This window comes from Dermochelys coriacea, chromosome 3 (assembly GCF_009764565.3).
Source record: "Dermochelys coriacea isolate rDerCor1 chromosome 3, rDerCor1.pri.v4, whole genome shotgun sequence".
Classification (NCBI taxonomy): Eukaryota; Metazoa; Chordata; order Testudines; family Dermochelyidae; genus Dermochelys; species Dermochelys coriacea.
This window is the reverse complement of record NC_050070.1, coordinates 148,377,714-148,401,593: the sequence shown is the minus strand read 5'-3', so window position 1 is coordinate 148,401,593 and position 23,880 is coordinate 148,377,714. Positions and strand designations below refer to the sequence as shown.

General features: G+C 42.5%; 1 protein-coding gene across 1 annotated transcript in view; it reads right to left on the bottom strand.

Moving 5' to 3' along the window:
- Nucleotides 1-23,880, bottom strand: part of BIRC6 (baculoviral IAP repeat containing 6) — a 342,876-nt gene that overhangs the window by 159,840 nt on the left and 159,156 nt on the right. Inside the window, 7 exon segments of the mRNA XM_038394017.2 lie at nucleotides 5,090-5,346; nucleotides 7,166-7,445; nucleotides 9,312-9,512; nucleotides 11,983-12,177; nucleotides 12,358-12,454; nucleotides 15,217-15,392; nucleotides 16,359-16,921. Of these exon segments, the coding sequence (XP_038249945.2) occupies nucleotides 5,090-5,346; nucleotides 7,166-7,445; nucleotides 9,312-9,512; nucleotides 11,983-12,177; nucleotides 12,358-12,454; nucleotides 15,217-15,392; nucleotides 16,359-16,921 (1,769 nt within the window).

Below are 23,880 nucleotides of genomic sequence, written 5' to 3'. Positions count from 1 at the left end.
TATCAGCCATTTGCTCCCGGGTAGAAAGCCAAAATGGCTGCCAAGTGAACCCTGATGGATGATATTGCCAGGCCCTGCCGTTTCAGGCTCAGAAGAGCCTCCGCATAATGCCCTTGGGTCTAGCCACCACTGGAGGGAGGCCAGAACCCCCTCTGGAATAGTGACCACCAGGTTCAGGCTGTCTCGAGCTGGGCGGTAGATCGATGCCATCCAGGCTTGAAGAGGGTGGAGCCGTAGTCTGGCATATCTGGTCATGTATGTGCAGGAAGCTATGTGTCCTAGAAGACTCAAGCACATTCTTTCCATCGAGGTTGGGAAGCTTTGAAGGCTCCTGATGAGGCCTAACAAGGCTTGGAAGCGAGCATGTGGAAGGAGAGCTAGGACTGCCAGAGTCTAGGACTGCCCTGATAAATTCTATTCTCTGTGTCAGCTCTAGCATCAACTTCACCACGTTGAGGAGGAGGCCTAACCGTTGAAATGGGTCTGTGACGAATTGACAGTGAGCCTGCACCTGCTCTTTGGTGCGCTCTCGGATGAACTAGTTGCTGAGATATGGGTATACCTGTATCCATCGTCGACGAAGGAAGGCTGCCACTACCGCCATACATTTGGTTAACACCCAGAGGGCTGTGGAGAGGTCAAAGGGAAGGACTGTGAACTGATAATGTTCACAGTTGACAACAAAGAGGAGGAAGCATCTGTGAGCTGGATGAATCATGATGTGGAAATACACGTCCTTCATGTGGAGGGTGGCGTACTAGTCTCCAGGATCCATGCAGAACTTCAACTTTACCATGAATTTGTAGAGTCGGCGCAAGTCCAGGATAGGCCAAAGCCCACCCTTTGCCTTGGGGATTAGGAACTAACGAGAGTAGAACCCCCAACCCCTTAGCTCCCTTGGAACTTCCTCAACCGCCCCCATGGCAAGGAGCGACTACACCTCCTGGATAAGGAGTTGCTCGTAAGAGGGGTCGGAGGGACGGAGAGGGAGGATAGGAAGAACGAAAATTGGAGAGAGTATCCCCTTTCCGTGGTTATGAAGGACCAGGCATGGTGGAAATGGGATAAATTATTCAAGAATGGGGTAGGATCCTGAGTGAGGTCCGGTACACCGTCCTCGGGCGTCCCTTCAAAAGTTTTGTTTGGGACCCACTAAGGGCTTGGAAGGACCTTGGGCCTGGCCCGATTGGTGGTTGGAGGGTTTGCTCCTGCCACCACACCCCCGTCTCCTATAGAAGTCCTGCCTCAGCCGAGGAGAAGGGTAGGAGCATTGAGGCTGCACTTTAAATGGTTTCCGCAGGGTAGATGGTGTGCGAATCCCCAGCAAATGCATTATGGCCCTAGAGTCTTTGAAGCCTCAAGTCTGTCTTGTCTGAGACCAGGCCCTCTCCATCAAAGGGGAGATCCTGCAAAGTTTGCTGAAGCTCTGGTGGTAAGCAGCCAAGAAATGCGCCTCATTGCTATCCCTGAAGAGAGGGTCCGAGCGGCAGAGTCCGCGGTGTCCAATGAGGCCTGCAAAGCGGTTCACGTGACCGTTTTGCCCTCATCTACCAGAGCCCCAAACTCTTCTCTGGACTCCGGAGGAACCAGTTCCTTGAACTACTTCATGGAGTTCTAGGAGTTAAAACTGTATCAGCTCAGGAGATCCTGCTGGTTCACAATCCGGAGCTTGAGCCCCCCTCAGGAGTAGACTTTGCGCCCAAATAAATCGAGGCGCTTGGCCTCTTTCGATTTAGGTGCTGGGGCTTGCTGACCATGACTCTCCTTCTCATTCACTGAGGCCACTACCAGTGAACAGGGATGTGGGTGAGTATCGAGAAGTCATATCCCTTGGAGGGAACGAAATACTTCTGCTCCACCCCCTTAGCAGTTAGGGGAATGAAGGCAGGTATTTGCCAGATTGTTCTGGTCGTGGTTTGAATGGTCCAGAGAATTGGTAAGGCCACCCTGAAAGGAGCCTCTGCAAATAAAATGTCAGCCACAGGGTCCTCTATCTCAACCACCTCCTCTGCTTGCAGGTTCATGTTCCGCGCCACCCTGCGCAAGGGTTCCTGGTGGGCGCAGAGGTCTATCGGGGGGGGAGACCCGATATAGCAGTTCTTGCTACAGCCTCCTCAGGCAAAGATGAGGAGGATGCCACAAGGGGGAGAGGATCATCCGGGGCCTCTTGCTGAGCTGTGCCCTGCTGCTCTGGTCCAGCGACTTCAGTGCTCAGGCCGGGAGCTGGAGTTGGAGGAAGAGGAGCTGCCGTCTGTAAGGAAGATGCCACCATCTCCATGCCTCCGGAAGCAGGACAGCTGGCAGAGGCCTCAGGCACTCACGATTCAGACAGTGCCGAGCGAGAAGCCCCAGAGGGAGCACCTTGGGCCTGGTAGTACATCCAGGGTGTCCAAAAGGGCCACCGGGTGGATCCTTGAGCAGGCCTCTGTTCTTGCGCCTGCCACTGATCCGCCCCTGAGCCCAGGCAGCCATGATCCAAGTGGTGGCAGTTTGAGAAGCATGACCCTGCCTCAGACCCTGATGAGTGAGAAGCGGAACGCGATGGCCACAGTGGTGCCAAGTGGGTCTGCGCCGAATCATGTCGATGACACGAAGTTGATTGGTACTGCGAAGCTGGAGATCAGTGCTGAGATGGAGAAGAACAGTGCTGTGACACTGGGGAGCGGTGTCTGGACCTAGATCAGTGCTGGGACCCGGACCGGCGCCTGGATCTGGACAGGGTCTCGACGACTATGACCAGCGTCAGGACCGGGATCGACTCCTGGATGGCGACCGGAGCGGTGTCAAGACCGGTGCCGAGAGTCGGAGTGGTGCCGCGAGTACAACTGGTGCCGCGATGGAGAGCAGTGCTGGGACTGCAAACAGTGTCGGGAACGGCAGAGAGCGAAATCAGTACCAAGGCTCAACCGACAGTGCCAGGAGGTGAATAAGAGCCACTGGATGGTGCCACGCGGACAGGGTGGCGGTGCCTTGATCTGTTGAGGGGATGCCAATAAAGTCAAGGCAATCAGATCCCTTGCCGCCACAAAGTTATCTGGTGTAGATGGCAACTGGACCTCAACCATGCTGTGAGATGGAGAGTCCAGTTGCACCGGACTCAATGGCTCCATCCTCGGTGCCGGAGTCAACAGTGCCAAGGCCATCACCTGTGTCCCCGGGGGCTCTGCTGCAGGACGAGGTTCTACAGGTGGATCCGGAAAGGGTGGTGCCTGCTGAGGTGGGCCAGCCTTTTCCAGCTTCCAGTACCATTTCTGACCAGGCGAGTGAGAGCGGTGCCAGACTGAAAACGTTGGTTGCGGTGCCGGGGAACCTCGGTGCCACGGCTCTCTATCAGAGTCCGACTGCAGTACCGCTCCTGTAGCTGAAGCCGGGGCACTGCTTACCGAAGTGCTCGGCACTGGGTCTTGCTGTGCCTCTGGAGGCTGAGGGCTAAGAGCCACCTCCATAAGGTGCTGTCTCAAACAAAAGTCCCGCTCCTTCTTAGTCCAAGGACGAAAGCTCTTGCAAATCCTGCACTTCTCCACCTCATGAGATTCCCCCAGACACTTCAGGCAAGAGTCGTAGGGTTCGCCCGTTGGCATGGGCTTGCAGCAGGATTCACAGGGCTTAAAGCCCGGAGCTTTGGGCATGTACGGGGAGGAGGGGAAGCCCCCTTCTCCCCCACTAATACAAACTACTATACTATAACTAGAACTGCAAGTATTAATCTAGAACAATACTATAACAACAAACTATGAACAAACTGTAGGGTGAACGCTAGGGAGAGTAGCAAAGCCAAGCTCCACAGTTCCAACGACCATCACGGGCAGTAAGAAGGAACTGAGGGGGCGCTGGGTTGGCTGGGGTATATATCCAGTGCCATGAAGGCGCCACTCCAGGGGGCTCCACAGCCAACCCACCGGGTGTTGCTTGGGTAAAAATTCTCCGATGGCCGTACACGCACACCACCTAATTGGAATCGATATGAGCAAGCACTCGACGAACTGGGTGTATATTCTGGCTATTCTGGGTTGCTCGGTCAATGCCAAGTAACTGTAAATCCAGGTTTACCAGCCAGTATACTCTCGCTGTTTTACAAGGAGTGACATAAAGCAACCACAGTGTATGGGTGATTGTGACCCTGAAAGCTGAAATTAAAAACTGATTTCAAAGTTGATACTAAATCTTCTAACAATTAGAAATATCATGCGATAACCATCTCTTTAGGTTTATTTAACGTTCATGTACATTAATGAATGAGTAATTTAAGGTAAAAACATAACAGGAATGTTGCAATAATTCCATAATCAAGTTTTAAATGCAGGCAATTGAGAATTAGGTTAAATTGAAAAAAAAATCTAAACATGTTAAATTAAAAAAAATATTCCCATAAATTTAGCCATAACTCTCAATTTCCTAAGTTTAACAAGGTTTAGTTATGTGATAATCACAACATTCCTGAAATTTACATTATTCAGACATACTCTCAACCTTAACTATTCCTTAACACAGTTTGCAACTGAGAATTTATGTACACCTGTTCTATAGCACAGTTCCTGTATCCTGAAGGATTCCAAGCGTATTTATCTGATTTGCTGAAATTGATGTTTAATCTGATTTCATTCTTTTATTTATAATCAGGGTGTATTTGTGCTGGTAATGCTGCTGTACCACTGAAGGATATTAAGTGCTAGAGCAGTGGTTTCAAACGTTTTGTATTGGTCACCCCTTTCACACAGCAAGTTTGAGCGTGAGCCCCCTTACAAATTAAAAAGGGGGGGGTTAATTTAATATAATGTGGGCTTGGGGCAGTCAGCCCTATGGAGCCTACAGCTTGCGACCGCCATGTAACCACCTTGCAACCCCCTGGGGAGGGGGTCCCAATCCCCAGTTTGAGAACCCCTGTAGTAGAGCCTCTCATTGGCAGTCAAATGCACAGCACTGTATATCACATAAAATTATGGTGTGATGTGCAATTTTAAAGTGCAGAATCAAAATCTTTATTTGTAAATTTCAACCCACTACCTACACATTTACATGAACCACAAAAGAAGATTTAGAATGACGAATATTTTAAAAAACTAAGCAAAGCAAAGCAATACATTCTCACCTGCAGGATCACTCCCAGATGCAGAACAATTTCTTAGAAGAATGTCAATCAGTTTTAGGCCTATTCTAGTGGACTGCAGCCCAATTTTTACAAGCACAGCCTCTATGTTTGGAGAATGCATACCACAGTATGGTGACATCAGTAAGGCAGCACATGTCTGCAACAGATTGGCAGTGGGTGCTGCAGCACTAGCCATCATTCCTTCTAAATCGCTTATGTGAGTGAGGCAGTGATGCAATAATCTTAACCATCCAATACTGAAATAATAAACAAAAAAAGCTAGAATGAGTTAATGTATGTCATAATTATGATGCATCTCAACCTTATTACATCAAGTAAACACCTTTATAGATGGGAAGTACAACAGGAAGAAGTATAAATATCTGTGCTTAGTTAGTACTGTAATTGGCACTGTAAAGTGAAATGAAGGATATTGTATCAGAGCAACAGTATACAAACATTATTAAAGACTGCATTGTTACAAAGTTAAAGGTATGCCTGCAACTTAATTTTTGCACTATAAAAAAAAATTCTTTTGAGTGCTTACATGTGCAATTTTATCATTCTCCTAATATAATTAGCCTGAACCAGGAAGAAGTAAATTCTGAAATTTGACTAGGGAAATCTATAATAAATTAAGATAACAAGTACCACCATAGATTACAGTGTGCCTTAACAGATCTGGAGCCCTACCTCATTTGCTGTACATTTTGTAACACATTATTTATATTTAGCCTGTTTCTTCTATTATTTTTCTTTTAAAAATATACAAAGTAACATCCTATATTAAAACTGTTAAAAGAATTTTTATCTTGAACAAAACCAATTCTATTTAAAGCAATGAACTTTGAAAAAGATGAGGTTGCATACACAACTTAACTCGGCACCCTTGTTTTATATGTATCCATTTTTAATTGCATTAACAGTACTTGATGAACTAAAGTCACACACAAAATATAACCGTAATAGCAAAATTTGGCTAGCATATTTAGCTTTTCTAAATTTGCAAAAATTACTTCCCAGTTAACTGAATCATCCTTTGAACTTTGGTTATGGAAGGCTTCTCTATGAATCTAATTTAAATTTAGTTTTCCTGTTTCTTCACCTAAGTTACTCTAAAATTTGAAAGACAATTCAAATCAAAACTGTATTAGAAAAAAATCCCAAGTTTCCTGGGGTCAAAGAGGCAATTCCTAGTTATTCATAACCACAATGAACAGTCAATGAGCCAGAGAAAGAGTAAGAATAACTCTATAGCCTGGTAGGTAGAGCACTCACCTAGGATGAGACATTCAAGTTCAAGTACTCTTGCATCAATGCCTGACTATTTATAAAAAGTGGAACAACTTTAACAGGAAAGAATGAGATAGACCTATAAGAGAATACTTCTTAGTCTAGGGGCTGGGGCATTCTCTTGCAAGATGGGAAACCCAAGCTCCACATCAGGTATGGGGGGAACTGAACCCAAGTCTTCCAACATCCCAGGTGAATTCCCTAACTATTGGGCTAATGGTTATACGCCTCTTGTCATCCATGCTATTTTGTGAATCTAGTCCTCCACTGCTTTTTGACAAAATACCCTAAATTTTATCAAAATAGAAATGAAATGTTATATTTTGACCTAACCAAAAAAACGTAGACTTTTGATTCACTAAAAATTTCAAAAAATGTCATTTTCAGTTCAACCCAAAATTAAACTTTTCCATTTTTTTTTAAATTTCCACCAAACCAAAAATTCTATGTCATCGTCTCACTAATGCAGCTTAAAATTTTCCAAAAGAAACAATCAATCCTTTTTTCTAAAGGTTAGTAAATTCCTTATTACCAGTTGACTTTAAAATGCAATACATTTAATTTCTTAAATTTATTTTTAATCCTTGCTTGTATTAACTTAAAACCCAAATTTTCTAAAAGAGTTAATATGAACACTATTGATGTTGATTATAGAGAAATGTTGAAAATCTGATAATTCAGTTCACTACCTGGGGTTTCTGCTTTAGAGTCATAAAAGACTTCATAAAGAAAGGATGTAAAGCATGGATAGCTCTCATTTCTTGCAACTATTGATAAACATACCTTGTTTTAGACACTTGATCTTCAGAAGGAAGGAACGGATTGTTAACTGTTGCAGACGATGTGTTTCCAAAGGCTGTGAGGCCTAACAATTTAATTTGAGAGAGGCCTAATGTGCTAGCATCTCGGGGGCGATGGAGTCGAAGACAAACTGCTGAGGCCACTTCAGCTTTTACAAGCTGGATTTTTATATACGTGAGACCACTTGTGAGAACAGGAGTTGACAAAGGTAACATATTCACCCCATCTGCACTTACTTCAACAGATACTGATGAAGGGCAAGCTACAGAGAAATAAAGCAGGGTTTAAACACTTTATTTAGGGCTGTAAAATGATTAAAAAAAATAATCATGATGAGAGTGTGTTGAGGGATGAATGGGCGTGCCAGCGCACTGTCTCTTTAAGCAGACACCCCCAACATCAGTCCCCCACTCTGTGTAGAGGAGTAGCTTGGCTAGGGGTGGCTCCATTGTGGGAGGGGAGACCCAGGATCAGCAGTGGAGTAGGGCAGCAGGAGGAGGGGCACCTCTGCCCTGGAGGTACACAGTGACACCCTCCTCTCCCCTCCAAGCATGACACCCTGATGTGTGATTAACACTCATTTTTTAAAAAAACTAGTTAATTTGTTTTGAGTTAATAGCATGGATTAACTGCAATTAACAGCCTACTTTATTTAAAAACCATCTATCAGTTTGAGTACCCAGTTTTTAACTGACAAACCAGAATATTTTTCCCAACTTAGGCTATGTCTACACTACACTTCCGTCATTGAAACTTTTGTCGCTTAGGGGGTGTGAAAAAAACACCCCACTGAACGACAAAACCTTTAAACAAAAGCGCCAGAGTGCACAGCGCTTTGTCAGTGGGAGATGCTCTCCTTGTGATGAAGCTACTGCCCCTCATTGGGGATGGTTTTATTTTGTCGCTGGGAGATCTCTCTCTCTCTGCCACAAAGAGCGGCTACACAGCATATTTTACAACAGCGTGGCTGTGGCAGCACAGCTGCGCTGTTGTAAGGTATGCAGTGTAGTCATAGTCTAAGAGAGACAGTTCAGAATCATTAAAATTAACAGTGTAGGCTGAGACACAAAATAAGACCATAAGTTGCACATTAATTTCATATTTTTATCTATATCCAGAGTGTGATTTGTACACTTGATTTCAAAGATTGGGTGTTAAACTAATTAAGAATGCATCGGGTGCCCTGCCTATTCAGGCTAGGTCTACACCAGGAGCACCTTGCTGGTATAGCTATAACTGTATTCTACAATCACAAGCGTGTATGAAGCTTGTGCTGCCAAAATTGTGCTGCTGCTGGTATACCTTATTCCAGCACCACTGAGCAAATAAGCTACATTTTTTTTGGGGCGGGGGGGAGAAGAAAAAAAAGCAGTTTTACTAGTATAAATGAATCAACATTAGGGACCTAGGGGAGAGACAGTCATCAGGTCAGTGATTATAATGCCTTAAAACTGAATGCGTCTAACATCACAAACAATAAAGCAGCCATCATGAGGGCTTTAATAGGCCCTGTAGATGCTCCAGGGAAACCAGTCTGATGCATCAGGAGAATTAACACTTGGGGCCAGAAACTAAGAAAACAAGCAATATGTAAACGGATTCCTTATGATATGCAAGGATCTCTCCTACTTAACACCAACTCTCATCACGGACAAGGGAGGCAGAACTAGAAGAGCAGCAAGGCATGCATTCAGGCTTTATCTACACTACAGACTTATGTTGGTGTAACTACATTGCTCAGGGTGGGGTGTGGAAAATTGCAGTTATACCGACCTAACCCCCGGTGCAAACAGTAGGGCTTCTCCCGTTGACATAGCTACGGTCTCCCATGGAGGTGGATTAACTATGCCAATGGGAAAGCTCTCCTATCGGCATAGTAGCATCTTCACTAAAGCGCTACAGCTGTGCAGCTCTACCAGTGCAACTTTAAGTGTAGACCTGCCTTTAATTCAAACAGCACAAAATACAGAAAACTAAGAAATTATATGGCATTTGATTCTCAATAAGAAAAATAAACTGCTGGGCTTTTGTTAGTGTTCTTAAATCTGTTTATGTTCAAAGAAAACTTTTCTAAAATTATATCCTCTAAGTTTTTCAGTTCAGCACAATTGTTAATAAATCTACTCACTTGCAAGGGATGCAAGATGAGGCTGGATGTGTATCTCTTTTAGCAGCACTGCAGCAGGAAGGTGAATTGTGAGGTCACACCAGGCTTCCTCAGGTAAAAAGATGTAAGACCATGCAGCAGATCGAGCTCTTCTATGGGGAGGCGTGGCCTGAAGCAGTACTTCAGCAGGTTGGGCAGTAGGACTGCTTGATGTGATTGAACCTTCAAACAACAATTATTAATTGTTAATACCACATTCTAAAATCAGATTACTAGTATTCAAATTAAAAGTCACTAAAGAGTAAAATGTTTCTATTATTCATTTGTTATAGGTTACAACACTGCAACCTGTGTAATCATTGCAATTACTAAAATTTTTGTTATCTTTCCATTAAAATACATTATACTTAACTTTCATAAAAGAGTTTATAAATGCACACACAACTAATGCAATTTTGCTTGTAAATATTCTAGACATCTGCTCGTCAAAAACCTAAACCTACTAGAGCCACAGACAAAATAAAAAGATGTGAGGGGAGCCTGTTAGCGAAGTCCAGGCCAATGTTCTCGTTAGATGCCAACCTCCCACCCCAGCTGCTGAGAATGGGGAGGGTGCTGTGCTGAATCCAGCTTGGTATCTCCATGTTTATCATGTCCCCCCTCTTGCCAGGGAAACCTCACCTATCAAGCACTACACATGCACAACATTTCTATGTACACATGACTTAAAAGCGGTCTTGCACGTCCACCTCAAAATATTACAGCTTGTTATGTGTGTCCATCTTAAGCTACTGGTAGGGTCACAAATGGTTTAAAATAGCTTCCCTCCCTCTCTGTTACATTAGGGACATTGAAAGGTCTGGGTTTCACAAAGGTTGTTGCCCTGGCCTTTCAGAGAGTACAGGAAACTAATATTACGATTGCTACATGTGAGGTTTTGAACCTGGCAAGGTAGTTTTCAACCTTGGTTTGCAAGTCCCCACTCTCTGCTCCCAGCAGACTAAGAATACAGTAACCATTACTCTATCTCTGCCTGGTTTAAGAATAGAGTAGGAAGAGGAGTTTGAGTGCCAAACACTACCATGTATAGCATCAGGTTGCTGCTGACAGTGAGCAGTTCGTAACAGATGTGGAGGTGATCTGTAGCATATATTATGTGCTTAGAGCAAGATCTCAGCCACTTACTAGCTTTCTGTAGTGCGAGTTTGAAGACAACTGTTCATGTCTATTCTTAAGGTAATTACTAAAAACACTAAAGTAGAAGATGCATAACGGGCATTCATTCTATCAACTAGGATGACTATGAGCTGCCAGTGTGATATGGCTGTGAAAAAAGCTAATGTGGTTTTGGGACGCATCAGGAGAGGCATTTCCAGTAGGGATAAGGAGGTTTTAGTACCATTATACAAGGCACTGGTGAGACCTCACCTAGAATACTGTGTGCAGTTCTGGTCTCCCATGTTTAAAAAGGATGAATTCAAACTGGGGCAGGTACAGAGAAGGGCTACTAGGAAGATCCAAGGAATGGAAAACTTGTCTTATGAAAGGAGACTCAAGGAGCTTGGCTTGTTTAGCCTAACTAAAAGAAGGTTGAGGGGAGATATGATTGCTCTCTATAAATATATCAGAGGGATAAATACAGGAGAGGGAGAGGAATTATTTCAGCTCAGCACCAATGTGGACACAAGAACAAATGGATATAAACTGGCCACCAGGAAGTTTAGACTTGAAATTAGACGATGGTTTCTAACCATTAGAGGAGTGAAGTTTTGGAATAGCCTTCCAAGGGAAGCAGTGGGGGCAAAAGATCTATCTGGTTTTAAGATTCTACTCGATAAGTTTATGGAGGAGATGGTATGATGGGATAATGGGATTTTGGTAAGTAATTGATCTTTAAATATTCAGGGTAAAGAGGTCTAATCCCCTGAGATGGGATATTAGATGGATGGGATCTGAGTTACCCAGGAAAGAATTTTCTGTAGTATCTGGCTGGTGAATCTTGCCCATATGCTCAGGGTTTAGCTGATTGCCATATTTGGGGTTGGGAAGGAATTTTCCTCCAGGGCAGATTGGAGAGGCCCTGGAGGTTTTTCACCTTCCTCTGTAGTATGGGGCACGGGTCACTTGCTGGAGGAGTCTCTGCTCCTTGAAGTCTTTAAACCACGATTTGAGGACTTCAATAGCTCAGACATAGGTGAGGTTTTTCGTAGAAGTGGGTGGGTGAGATTCTGTGGCCTGCGTTGTGCAGGAGGTCGGACTAGATGATCAGAATGGTCCCTTCTGACCTTAGTATCTATGACTATGAAACTACGCATTGGGTTTGTTTTTTTTGTAATTTTAGCGCCATTTTGTAATAGTTTCTTCTGATACTGTCACTCAAATTTGGCGGGACCTTTTGCCACTTCCCTACAGTATCTGCAAACCCGCCACAACCAATATACTCATTTTAATCAAAATGGGCTTTTTCACTCTCCAATCTTGTTGGTCCTCAGATTCTGGATGAGTCACCTTCTGGTGACTCTAGGCCAGCAGACAAATCATTATCATTTGATCAGCATATTCAGATTCTAAGAAAAGCCTGGTATAAAGTTTATGGACTATCCTACCTCACTGACATTTTTAAAAATGTGTGTTTTAGTGCAATCTAGTGTCTCCCAAAGGCCAAAATAAATAAATAAATAAATTTACAAACCTAATGGTGCAAAATTGTGGATTCCTTCCGCATTATCAGGCTCAGAAGCTAGTACTCTTGCTTTCAAACTGCTATCTGTTGCCTTGCTAGGACCAGAGTCAAGAAATTTCATAATAGTTGAAACCATGCTTCTTGCTGTGTTGACAATGGCTCTTGTACTGGTTACCATGTTGTTGCAAATGAGTTGAACACCTCCTAAGTAAAGTGAAGCAAGTCAAATATACATTAAAGGTAAGTATGGAACTAAAAGAAACCAAAAGCTAATATTTCTACTTAACACGAAGAAAGTAAAGGCATATTTGACCTATTTAAATTTGCTTACCTAACATTGTTCAACTAAGCACATTTTAATGAGGGAAAATCCCGCTCTCTTACCCATATCATGGAATGCTTTCAGTGCTTCGCTGGTATCCAACACTCTCAGAATGAACCATAACAGTGGCTCAGATAATTGGCAAGTAGCAAGAGAACCCTAGAAGAAATATATGAACTACTTAGTCATGATGTATAGTGCACAACTGAATTTCATGTAAGATTATTTAAACACAATGGGAACTTTATTACCTGATTATTTCTTTTCTAGAATTCACCTCTCTTCCCCACCCGCCAAATGAGGATAACTCCAGGATAGGACAGCACTTCCCAAAACCTAACACAAGTGCTCAGTTTTCTACCATGAAATAGCATTAATACAGTTCCCCTGGCTCCCCATTTCAGGGAAAATCATCTTTGCCTAGGAACAGGGAAAGCTACTCAGTTAAGAGTGGGGCTAAAAATACTGACTATCCAAAACAGGCAACTGCCAATGACTTTTTTTTTTTTCTTTTGATCACAGTAGAACCAGTCTAGATGGAAAAGAAACCATTTCAGCCATCCTTCAAGAAGGCTGGCAGCCATCAAGATCAGCAATAATTCACTAATAATTTGTGAGGACAGAGATACAAATGGATGATTTCCGCCTTGAATGCTGGCCAGCCAGTTAGGTATTCTTAATGCTTGAGGAACCAAAGGGATGAAATGTAACCCCTAAGGGAAAGGAAAGATGGAGAAAAGCCATTTTATTTCCTTGATGAGACAGCTGAAAAGTTTGCCAACATTAGCTTCCTTAAAGTATATGATTAGGGTCTCCTCAAACAGCATGATTACACTGAAGGGATCCTGAATTAAATGCAACCACAATATAGAATTAGTATGGTCACCTGAGGTATACAAAAAAAATGCAGAGAGAACTGAAGTCCTTTCAAAGGAATTCACAAGGCATTGGTGTTCTCGCTTTTAGTATCAACTAAGGCAAAGGCATGGCAAACCCAGAAGAATGCAGCCTTAAAGGAGACTGGACAGGTGAAAGCAGCTCAAAGGCATGTTGGAGACTTCATAATCCTGTTTTAACATTTTATCTATATGCTTGTCCACTAGATTATGGGTGACAGCCCCCCTACATAAAAGTAACGGTTTCATTGAGCTGGGATACTGCTTAAGTACCTAAGCACATTTTTCATATCTGTTCTTGTATATTCTGTAATGCTTCAGCCTGTGCAGTGGGGAATCTGTTTCCAACAGGGAGAAAGGGGATTCCAAGGAAGATCTATTAAAGAGGAGACGCTTTGGAGGTGAATGTTGATGAGCACCTCAGCCCAGGTGAAAGGCTAATGCCTGAAAGCCAGAACATTATTCAGATACATGAATACCTAAAAGTCTGATTAGAAAACAAGGAAATGAAGAAGATCTGGACACCATGACCAGTGCCCTGATGGAGAAAGCCTGATCCCACAGAGAGCTAAATAGGTTTGAGTTCATTATATAGGGGAAGGATGCAGTCCCTGAGAAGCTGGTGTGGCCCACCCCATGTTTCACTGGAAGGGAACCAGTTACATAGGACATCTCCGAGATCTGGTCACAAATGGACAAGCTAGGCTCAAAAGAGCGGAGCAAAAAAAGCCTGGGATGACAAAAATACTAGCAGGGCCACACTCATAAAGGGACAGGCAGCCTTGTAAGACTCCAGATCAGCAATTAGGCTAAGACAATGGTTCTCAAACTGTTATACTGGTGACCCCTTTCACACAGCAAGCCTCTGAGTGTGACCCCCCCCTTAAATATATAAACAAGTGTTTTTAATTTATAAACACCATTAAAAATGCTGGAGGCAAAGTGGGGTTTGGAGTGGAGGCTGACTGCTCACGACCCCCCATATAATAACCTTGCAACGCCCTGAAAGGTCCCGACCCCCAGTTTGAGAACCCCTGGGCTAAGACATACCACTTTAGTGCTCCTGACACTTTGGTAAAGTGGAGGTCCACATGGGCAAAGCTGCGAAGTGCTTTGAGGTGATGCGTGAATATACCCATGCACACTCTGCCCCGCCACCCCGCTGTGGAGAACTGCTAGGTCTGCAATCTCCAGTCTGAAATACCTCAGGAACTTGGGTATTGCAGACAGAAAACAAGCAGATGTACCAAAGGGGAAAAAATAAAAGAGGACTAGAGCTCCTACTGCACAGGAAAGAGGCTGGGATGAGAGAAATCTCTCACTGCCAGCATTTGAAAGCCAGAAGCTTGATATGGATTCCATCCACTTTTGACTTGAATATGGATAAATCCAGCAGTTATAGGATTGGCATGTGTCTATTCTTTGGTGAATAAAATTTAACTCTTTACATCACCAGCATTAACTGTAATCAAAAAGGCCCTGTGCCAACCCCATGCAGGGAAAATGTTGAGTTCCTCATAATTCAGGCTAGCAGAAAGAGAAATAGTCAACAGTGGAAATTTTAGAGTCTCTACTCCAGAATGTTAGACCAAAGCAGCATGTGGATATGGCCCTAACAATTACAAGCATTTCAGGACATGCAACATCTTCAATGGGAGTCTACAGAGGCAGAGCCATGAAGGAGAAAACAAGATCCAAGGAAATAGCTGTATCATCGCTACAAATATGTATCACTTGAAATTAATCTAATTTAATTCGTACTTAAAGCAGTGAAACTACTTGGAAACAATTTTAATGAGACTAACCACCATTAAAATTACGTGTACTTTAGTAACTCAATTATGGAGTGAACTATTATTTGAGAGGACTTCCACGTTTATTAGAAAGGCTTTGAAATCTAAAAGGTTTTTTATAGGATTAATTCAGAAAATATTTAAAGCAGATTGAAGTCTCAGATACAAGACTGTAAAATTTCTCTTAAAAGAACATTTCAAACTGTAACTGAATAGACTTAAGAGAACTTACTTGTCTTCCCATATACCCACAGGCCATGTAGGTAAGAATTGGTTGAAGCATCACCTGCACTGTAGTGGCTTTTTTACTAAGAGTTGTCAATATAGTGAACAATCCATCTCCAACCGATATTGCATCTAATCCACCATGAAAGTTTTCATGTTTTGTGAGATGCAAACCACTTGCACCTAGTAAAAACAGATGAAACACACATTTTAAGGCCAAGCATATGAGGCTTAGCAGACAAACACTACCAGTTAGTGCATTAACAGAACCTAATGCTATTTAAGTCTCCATTAAATTAGAATTCCCATAACTATTGCAAAATATGAATTGGCATGTAATTAACAATGAAGTTTGCAGTGAAGTGTAAATTATTATTACAGAGCCCAGACATGTGTCAGGCGCTTTATAGTACAAATAGGAAGGAATGATCCCTGGCCAAGAGAGCTTACTTTAATGTTAGGTGAGACCCTACAGGGGAGGTTAATTAACTAAGGGAATGGGACAGGAAGTTCAAGGGTCACAGCTGGCTCCTTCTAGCCAAAAGCAACTAAAATGTATTTAGGATTCTTTTCAGAGGGCAATATCAATGTACATTATAGAATATTCACTGTATGTCTGGTGCAGATGTATGTGTTACACAAAAGTTCTGAATTTATTCCCTGGCTAAATGGCAGCTCTGCTGTCACAATACTACTTAGCTTGCTTACCTATTTATAATAGGGATAAACCTCCTAGAAAATGATCTGACCTCTGCATATACTCGGTAGTCAGAATACACAGTTAGCATTCACTGAGACTAACAGAAATGAGACAGGTGGGATAGTTCTTATGCTCTGTGCAAGGGCCAAAGCCACAATATGGCCCTCTACCTTTTGGAAGCAGTGATGAAATCAAGAAATAATGCTGTTTCAATTGTTCATAATTCAGGTTGATCTACTCTATTAAAAAATTATTTTAAGCAACTTCCAAAGAGTTAGATTGAAATCTCCACAATAAAGTACGGGTTGGATATTACTCTCTCCCTTCTTTTATCTGTACACTATTATATTTTTCTCTTATGGGGAGAAAATGAATTAAGTCTTTACATCCTGAAAGAGACGTTCCTTGCTTTTTATTTAAATGAATACCATCTACTTGCAAATACATACCGATTATCATTGCCATAGCACTGCTGTTACACTGGCCCAGAGCAGACAAAATCTGGCTCATAATTTGTTGGTTGGCTAACACCAAGTCTGCCACATATGCAGTTGATCCTTGAGTATTAGAGCTGTTTCCGTTGCCATCTTTGCCTCCTGAAACTTTTTCTTCATCAGAAACACTGTCTGTAGTACTGCTAGCCACTGGAACCCGAGCACTATATTCTCGGTTACTTGAAAGTGGCAGCTGCACTAAGATATTAACCAGCTTTAACAAATCAAACATGAGTTGATCCCTTGTCATTTCTCCACAAACTGCTTTGGCATCACCTGGGCGGATAATATTGGCAAAGAGCCCTCCAAAACATGCTCGAGCACCCACTGAACTGTCTGACCCACTGCGAGACATCACTTTGTCTGAGCATGTAATGTAATGGTGCACCAAAAAGGTGATAGACTCAATTACTGCAGAAATGGTGCTAACTGATACTACTTCAAAATTCTGTTCCAGGGTAAATTCCAAGAGCTTCACTTGTGCATCCAGAGGTCCCTGGCCTGTTTGGAAAGCACCCCTAAGAGAGAGAATCAAACAAAATATATTTAACTGACAGGTGACAACGATTTATAATCTTTAAAAAGGTAGTCCTCTTCAAAGGACTCACTGTATTTTACTAACCAATATACTCTGAAAACCTAGCAATTTTCAAAAAAAAAGTATGCTGATAGCACACAGTAATTAGTTTTCTGTTCCTCTGACAGAGGGGATAGGCATTTATTTTTCATAATTTTTATAATCACATGGGCACTACATGCCGTTTCTGGGAAGTCTCCCTTTTACCACTGTGCTGGTATCATCAGGAACGTAAACACCTCCCATTGAAAGAGTCTGGGAACTACTGTTTCTTTGGCCATGCAGTTACTTTAGAGATATTTTTGAAATGCAGGCATCAACAATTTTGATAAAATTACTGAGTGGGAAATTTTGTAAACTTGCAGAAAGTTTTTGTATGGGGGAAAGCCCTGCAATCTTTTACCACCATTGGTGAATTTCCACTTGTTTTCTGGCAAAAAGGGATTCTTTACTCCCCATCATCAAATTTTCTGGGTTTTTAATCCTTAATGGTTTGGCTGGGTAGTTACGCATCAACATCACAGGAAAGAAGTATCAAATAATTCCACTGATGACTGTCACAAACAGGTCAGAGTAAGTATTTGCAGGCCAATAAGCCACAAGCAAAATAGATTCTAATTTAGACCGTATTCCTACTGGAGGTCTGAAAAATGGATGTTTGGTGCTACTTTTGAAGTTTTACCAATGTGTACTGAATTATTTAAAAGTCTGATTTAGCTGAAAGATAAAATTAAATTTCAAAACAAGCAATCTGCTACTGATTTAGAATTGAATCTTTCTGTAATTTTCAACGTTACAGAATGCAAAGTGAATTAGTGTTTCAGTACACAGTCTTAAGAGTGCAATTTAGAAGACAGAGTTAGGTTTTAGTTTGAAAGAGAAGAGAATTAAAAATAAAAGTAATGCTTCCTTCATAATCAGTCTACTGCGTTGATGAACGATAATAGTATTTGAAGGTATATTGAAAACAATATTAAATATCTGAACCCATTTTGGTGCTTTTTCCTGTGTTTTGGGAGATTTAAATCCTACTTGTTGGAAAATATTTAAGACACACTTAAAGGAGGCTTTAATATCAGAGGAAGAATCAAATCCTTTTTCAAAAGCTATTTTATTTCAACTCTGAGGTTGTGTGTTGCTCAACCTAAGTCAAATGTGGCATGCATACAGTAATATGCTGTAATATAGAAACAAAGTGAATTAAAGTTGGAATGATTATGCCAATACAAACATTTATTTCTCATCATGAATGTACTTAAATGTTACTATTCAGCATTCTAATAATTTAAATTGCAGATATCATCCAAGGTAAAATTATTTTTGCTTGTTGAAGTCTTCTCTACTTCCAGCCTATGATTAAGGGACAGACAATATTATGGTGCCATCTACTGGGAAATGAGGAAGCAGAATTGAAAAAGCTCACCCCCAATTATATAAACCCTAGTCAGGACCTGCCCGTCCCAATTACAGAACTACCAGAACTGTACAGAAAGTAACTGAATACAAGAGAAATAGGAAGCAAGAGGCAGCACACCAACCACTGAGAAGAAAGGCAGGATGCAGAGGAAACAAATAAAGTTACCAGAAAGTAATTTTCCCTTTTTCAAAGTCTCTTCTCCTATCCTACAGAGGTAGATTAAAAGGACAGGCAATGGCTCTAAGCAGCAGCAACCTCAGAAGCCAAACAGCGAAAATTATGATGTTTGTACACTAATGCGAGAAGCCTAGGTAACAAAATGGAGGAACTAGAGCTACTGGTGCAGGAAGTGAAACCAGATATTATAGGGATAACAGAAACATGGTGGAATAGTAGTCATGGCTGGAGTACAGGTACTGAAGAATACGTGCTGTTTAGGAAAGACAGAAATAAAGGCAAAGGTGGTGGAGTTGCATTGTATATCAATGATGAGGTAGACTAAAGAAATAAGAAGTGATGGAATGGATAAGACAGAGTCTGGGTAAAAATCACATTCGGGAAGAAAGCTACTAGAGCCTCCCCTGGGATAGTGCTTGGGGTGTGCTATAGACCGCTGGGATCTGATTTGGATATGGATAGAGACCTTTTTAATGTTTTTAATGAAGTAAATACTAATGGGAACTGTGTGATCATGGGAGACTAACTTCCTAGATATAGATTGGAGGACAAGTGCTAGTAATAATAGGGCTCAGATTTTCCTGGATGAGATAGCTGATGGATTCCTTCACCAAGTAGTTGCTGAACCAACAAGAGGGGACGCCATTTTAGATTTGGTTTTGGTGAGTAGTGAGGACTTCCTAGAAGACATGGTTGTAGGGGACAACCTTGGTTCGGGCGATCGTGAGCCAGTTGAAACTAAATGGAAGAATAAACAAAAATAGATCTGTGACTAGGGTTTTTGATTTCAAAAGGGCCAACTTTAAAAAATGAAGGAAATTAGTTAGGGAAGTGGATTGGACTGAAGAACTTGTGGATCTAAAGGCGGAGGAGGCCTAGAATTACTTTAAGTCAAAGTTGCAGAAACGATCAGAAGCCTGCATCCCAAAAAAGGGGAAAAAATTCAGAGGCAGGAGTTGTAGACCAAGCTGGATGAGCAAGCATCTCAGAGAGGTCATTAAGAAAAGGCAGAAAGCCTACAAGGAGTGGAAGATGGGAGGGATCAGCAAGCAAAGCTACCTTAATGAAGTCAGAACATATAGGGATAAAGTGAGAAAGGCCAAAAGCCATGTAGAGTTGGACCTTGCAAAGGGAATTAAAACCAACAGTAAAAGGTTCTATAACCATATAAATAAGAAGAAAACAAAGAAAGAAGAAGTGGGACCGCTAAACACTGAGGACAGAGTGGCGGTTAAGGATAATCTAGGCATGGCCCAATATCTAAACAAATATTTTGCCTCAGTCTTTAATGAGGCTAATGAGGAGCTTAGGCATAATGGTAGGTTGACAAATGGGAATGAGGATATGGAGGTAGATATTGCCACATCCGAGGTAGAAGCCAAACTCAAACAGCTTAATGGGACTAAATTGGGGGGCCCAGATAATCTTCATCCAAGAACATTAAAGGAACTGGCACATGAAATTGCAAGCCCATTAGCAAGAATGTTTAATGAATCTGTAAACTCAGGGGTTGTACTGTATGACTGGAGAATTGCTAACATAGTTCCTGTTTTTAAGAAATGAAAAAAAGGTGATCTGGGTAAATACAGGCCTGTTAGTTTGACAACTGTAGCATGCAAGGTTTTAAAAAAAAACAAAAAACGCTGAAGGAGAAAGTAGTTAAGGACATTGAGGTCAATGGTAACTGGGACAAAATACAACATGGTTTTACAAAAGGTAGATCATGCCAAACCAACCTGATCTTCTTTGAGATGGTGACAGATTTTTTGGACAAAGGAAACGCAGTGGATTTAATTTACCTTGATTTCAGTAAGGCATTTGATACGGTTCCACATGGGGAATGATTATATAAATTGATCCATATGAAAATTGAAAGGTGGATCTATATGAAAGGGGATCTATATGAAAATTGAAAGGTGGATAAGGAATTGGTTAAAGGGGAGACTACAATGGGTCATACTGAAAGGTGAACTGTCAGGCGGGAAGGAGGTTACTAGTGGAGTTCCTCAGGGATCGGTTTTTGGACCAGTCTTATTTAATCTTTTTATTACTGACCGTGGCACAAAAAGCGGGAATGTACTAATAAAGTTTGTGGATGACACAAAGCTGGGAGGTATTACCAATACAGAGAAGGACTGGGGTATCATACAGGAAGATCTGGATGACCTCGTAAACTGGAGTAATTGTAATAGGATGAAATTTAATAGTGAAAAGTGCAAGGTCATGCATTTAGGGATTTACAACAATAATTTTTGTTATAAGCTGGGAACTCATCAGTTGGAAGTAACAGAGGCGGAGAAGGACCTCGGAGTATTGGTTGATCACAGGATGCCTATGAGCTGCCAACGTGATATGGCCCATCTCAAGCCACAGGCAGCTGAGAAGGAACTGGAGCGGTGGTGGGCCCATGCCTCTTTTAGGCCCTCACCTGGGAGCATGAGGCACTGCTCTACGCAAGTGCGGGTCCACAGACACTGCTATACACAATGTCCAGTCGCAAGTGCACAGGTGTGCACACACCCTGCAATGGTGCACCCACAGAAACATGTACTCAAAGAAGAAACAAATCTTGCAGTCACACCACTTCTTAGTTCCCAGCACACCACCTCCTCATCTGCAAAATGGAGCCAATACTTTCCTCGCTCACAGTCTCATTGTGATGCCTAACTAACATTAGAAGAGTTCTCGCTGAGCCTCCAAGTCACAGTGAAAATGCAAAGTCCTGTACAGATATTTTCCATAGTTAGTAGAAAAGATGCATCACAAATAAAAGTGATATATATAGGTCTCCAATTCTCTAGATTTGCCCTGGAAAATACTGAAAGAGGTTTAGGGTCAACAAGAGTACCCCATTACTGGTACAGAAGTTTAGGTGCCCTCCCAAAACTATGCACCCCAGATTCTGACTGTAGAAACCCAACCCTGAAGGTGGCCAGCAATTGAGAGTTTACAGAATCCAGTGGTTCTGAATAGGAAGGTGGTTCATTTATGATCTCTCTTCAATATCATATTCCCATTGACAAACAGTAGCAGGTTCTAGTAGGTGCAGAGGGATGAGAGCACTTCTAAAACTGAACTGAACTTGGCAGCAGAGGGTAGAAAGAAACTGGAATATGCAAGACCAGGATCTTTGTTCAGAGGCTAGACCAGCCGGCATTGAAAAGTACCAAGAGAGTTAAGGGGCCCTGAGAGGTCTCCATGGTGTTGAAACAAGGGAAACCCCTAACACAGAAGCTAAAATGGGAGTACTTTGGCAGGCAGGCCACTGAGAGCACTGCAGAAATCTCTTCGCTGAGAGAGGGATAGTGCAGTACAAAGGAATTTAGAAGTAAACCTTGCAGGACTGAGACAAAAGCGAAGTTTCTAATGAACCAATAGAAAGCCTGAGCTCCCTAGCCAACAGTGGGGAAAATTAAGGGGAAAAAAAAAATCACTCAGGAGGTAGAAGAGATTAACCCCATCCAGAGAAAAACAGAAGCTGTAGTTCCTGCAGATTACAGGTTAGCGAAGGGAGGCTAAGACCACAGAGCTATTGCAAAAGAATACGTACCTAAGCAACACTACGCATGTCTGCACTGCAGCCCAGCATGTGATTTGCAGCTTATGTACATATACCTGCACTAGCTTTAATCTTACTAGTTTGCTAAAAACAGAAGTTAAGATATGGCAGAGCGAGCTTCAGTGCAGGCTTCACAAGCCTGCCTGACCCCACTGGGTGTACACGTGCTTGTTCAGCCTGTGCCACAGCAGCTTTAAGTTTCTGTCGTTAGTGAGCTACCTAGATTAAAGCTAGTGTGGGTACATCTACCCAAGCTGCAAATCACACCCCAGGGGCTGTGTAGGTGCACACTAAATTTAAAGCCAGGTCCTTAGTTTTACATGTCATCCGAGAGACCCAGACACAGTGAACTGCAAGACTTTCAGTTTAACTTCGACACTGAGCGAGACTGGGCTGAGGTTTGAACCTCTGTAGCTAGAAAGTGAGGAGAGATTTCAAATTTTATGCTTACACCCTGAGCCATCTGTGCACCCAAATCTTGAAAGGAAGCCTGAGGGAGCACAGACGTCAAAGCTGTTTATAAAGGCTTCCAGCTGAGCTTAACTAAGGCTACCTCTACACTACAAGCCTGTGGTGTGATTCCTCTGCTTGTGTATAAACAGTGTAGCCGTGGTGGCACTGGTAGCAGCAGAGGAAGCACAGCTGAGCCATTCTGAATATAAATCATCATCATCATGTTCCTATTACCTCTGGCATTTAGAGCCATGATGAAGCTCCTCCACTCCCGTCTATTTCTGGCAAGTCTTTCAATGGTTCCCCAGCTGAGCCCCAGGTTTTTCAGCTCGGCTTCCACAGCTCTTCACCATGTCGTTTTCAGGCGACCTTGTTTTCACTTGCCTTCAGGTATCCATCTTGTTGCTACTCTGGTGATGGAATCAGTTTCCATCCAAAGCACATGACCGATCCGTCTCCAGTGCCTCCTGGCAATGATTGGTGCTCAGATCCTCTTGGCTCCACTGTGTCAAAATATCTTGGTTTGAGATTGTTTTGGGCCAAAAGATAGAGGATTTTTCTGAGGCAGGTTGTATGGAATAAAGACAGTTTGGATACGTCATATTTTCTCATTTCCCAGGATTCTGCACTAAAAAACAGTGTTGAAAATACGCAGTCCTGATAAATCTTTAGTTTGGTTTTGGTGTTGGTGTTGTATTTTGATGATTTCCAGATTGTTTTTAAGCTCCTGAAGGTGTTCCTGGCTTTATTGATTTTGTTCCGGATGTCCTGGCTTGTTCCACCATCCTGGTTGATTGTGCTGCTCAAGTATGTGAATGTTTCTACACTGGTGAGAACATAATCTTCTATCCGTACAGGTGATGGTGAGGCAATATTAAAGGTCATGATATCTGTCTTATTGCAGTTAATTTTCAGTCCAATTTGCTGGCTGAATACATTAAGTCTAATTGTTTTTTCTTATATACGGTGTTGGGTACGTGAGAGGAGAGCGACATCATCTGCGAATACAACCCCACCTGAAAATGGTAGATATGCATTCAGCTTGGCTCAGCCATGCCTCTGCTGTCACTACTAGTGCTACCCCAGCCACACTGCTATTTATACTTGCGCTCGCTCAATGAGAGCTAGTGTGAATGTTTGTACACAAGCAGGACAATCGCACTCCTGGCTCATAATGTATACATAGCCCAGGAAAAAGAACCATTGTTGTGAGCCCTGTGTAGGAAAGGAGCCAGAAAAGTATCGTTAAGAGCAGGGCTTACCAGGGGCCAGCAGCGAAACCTCAGGCCTAGGC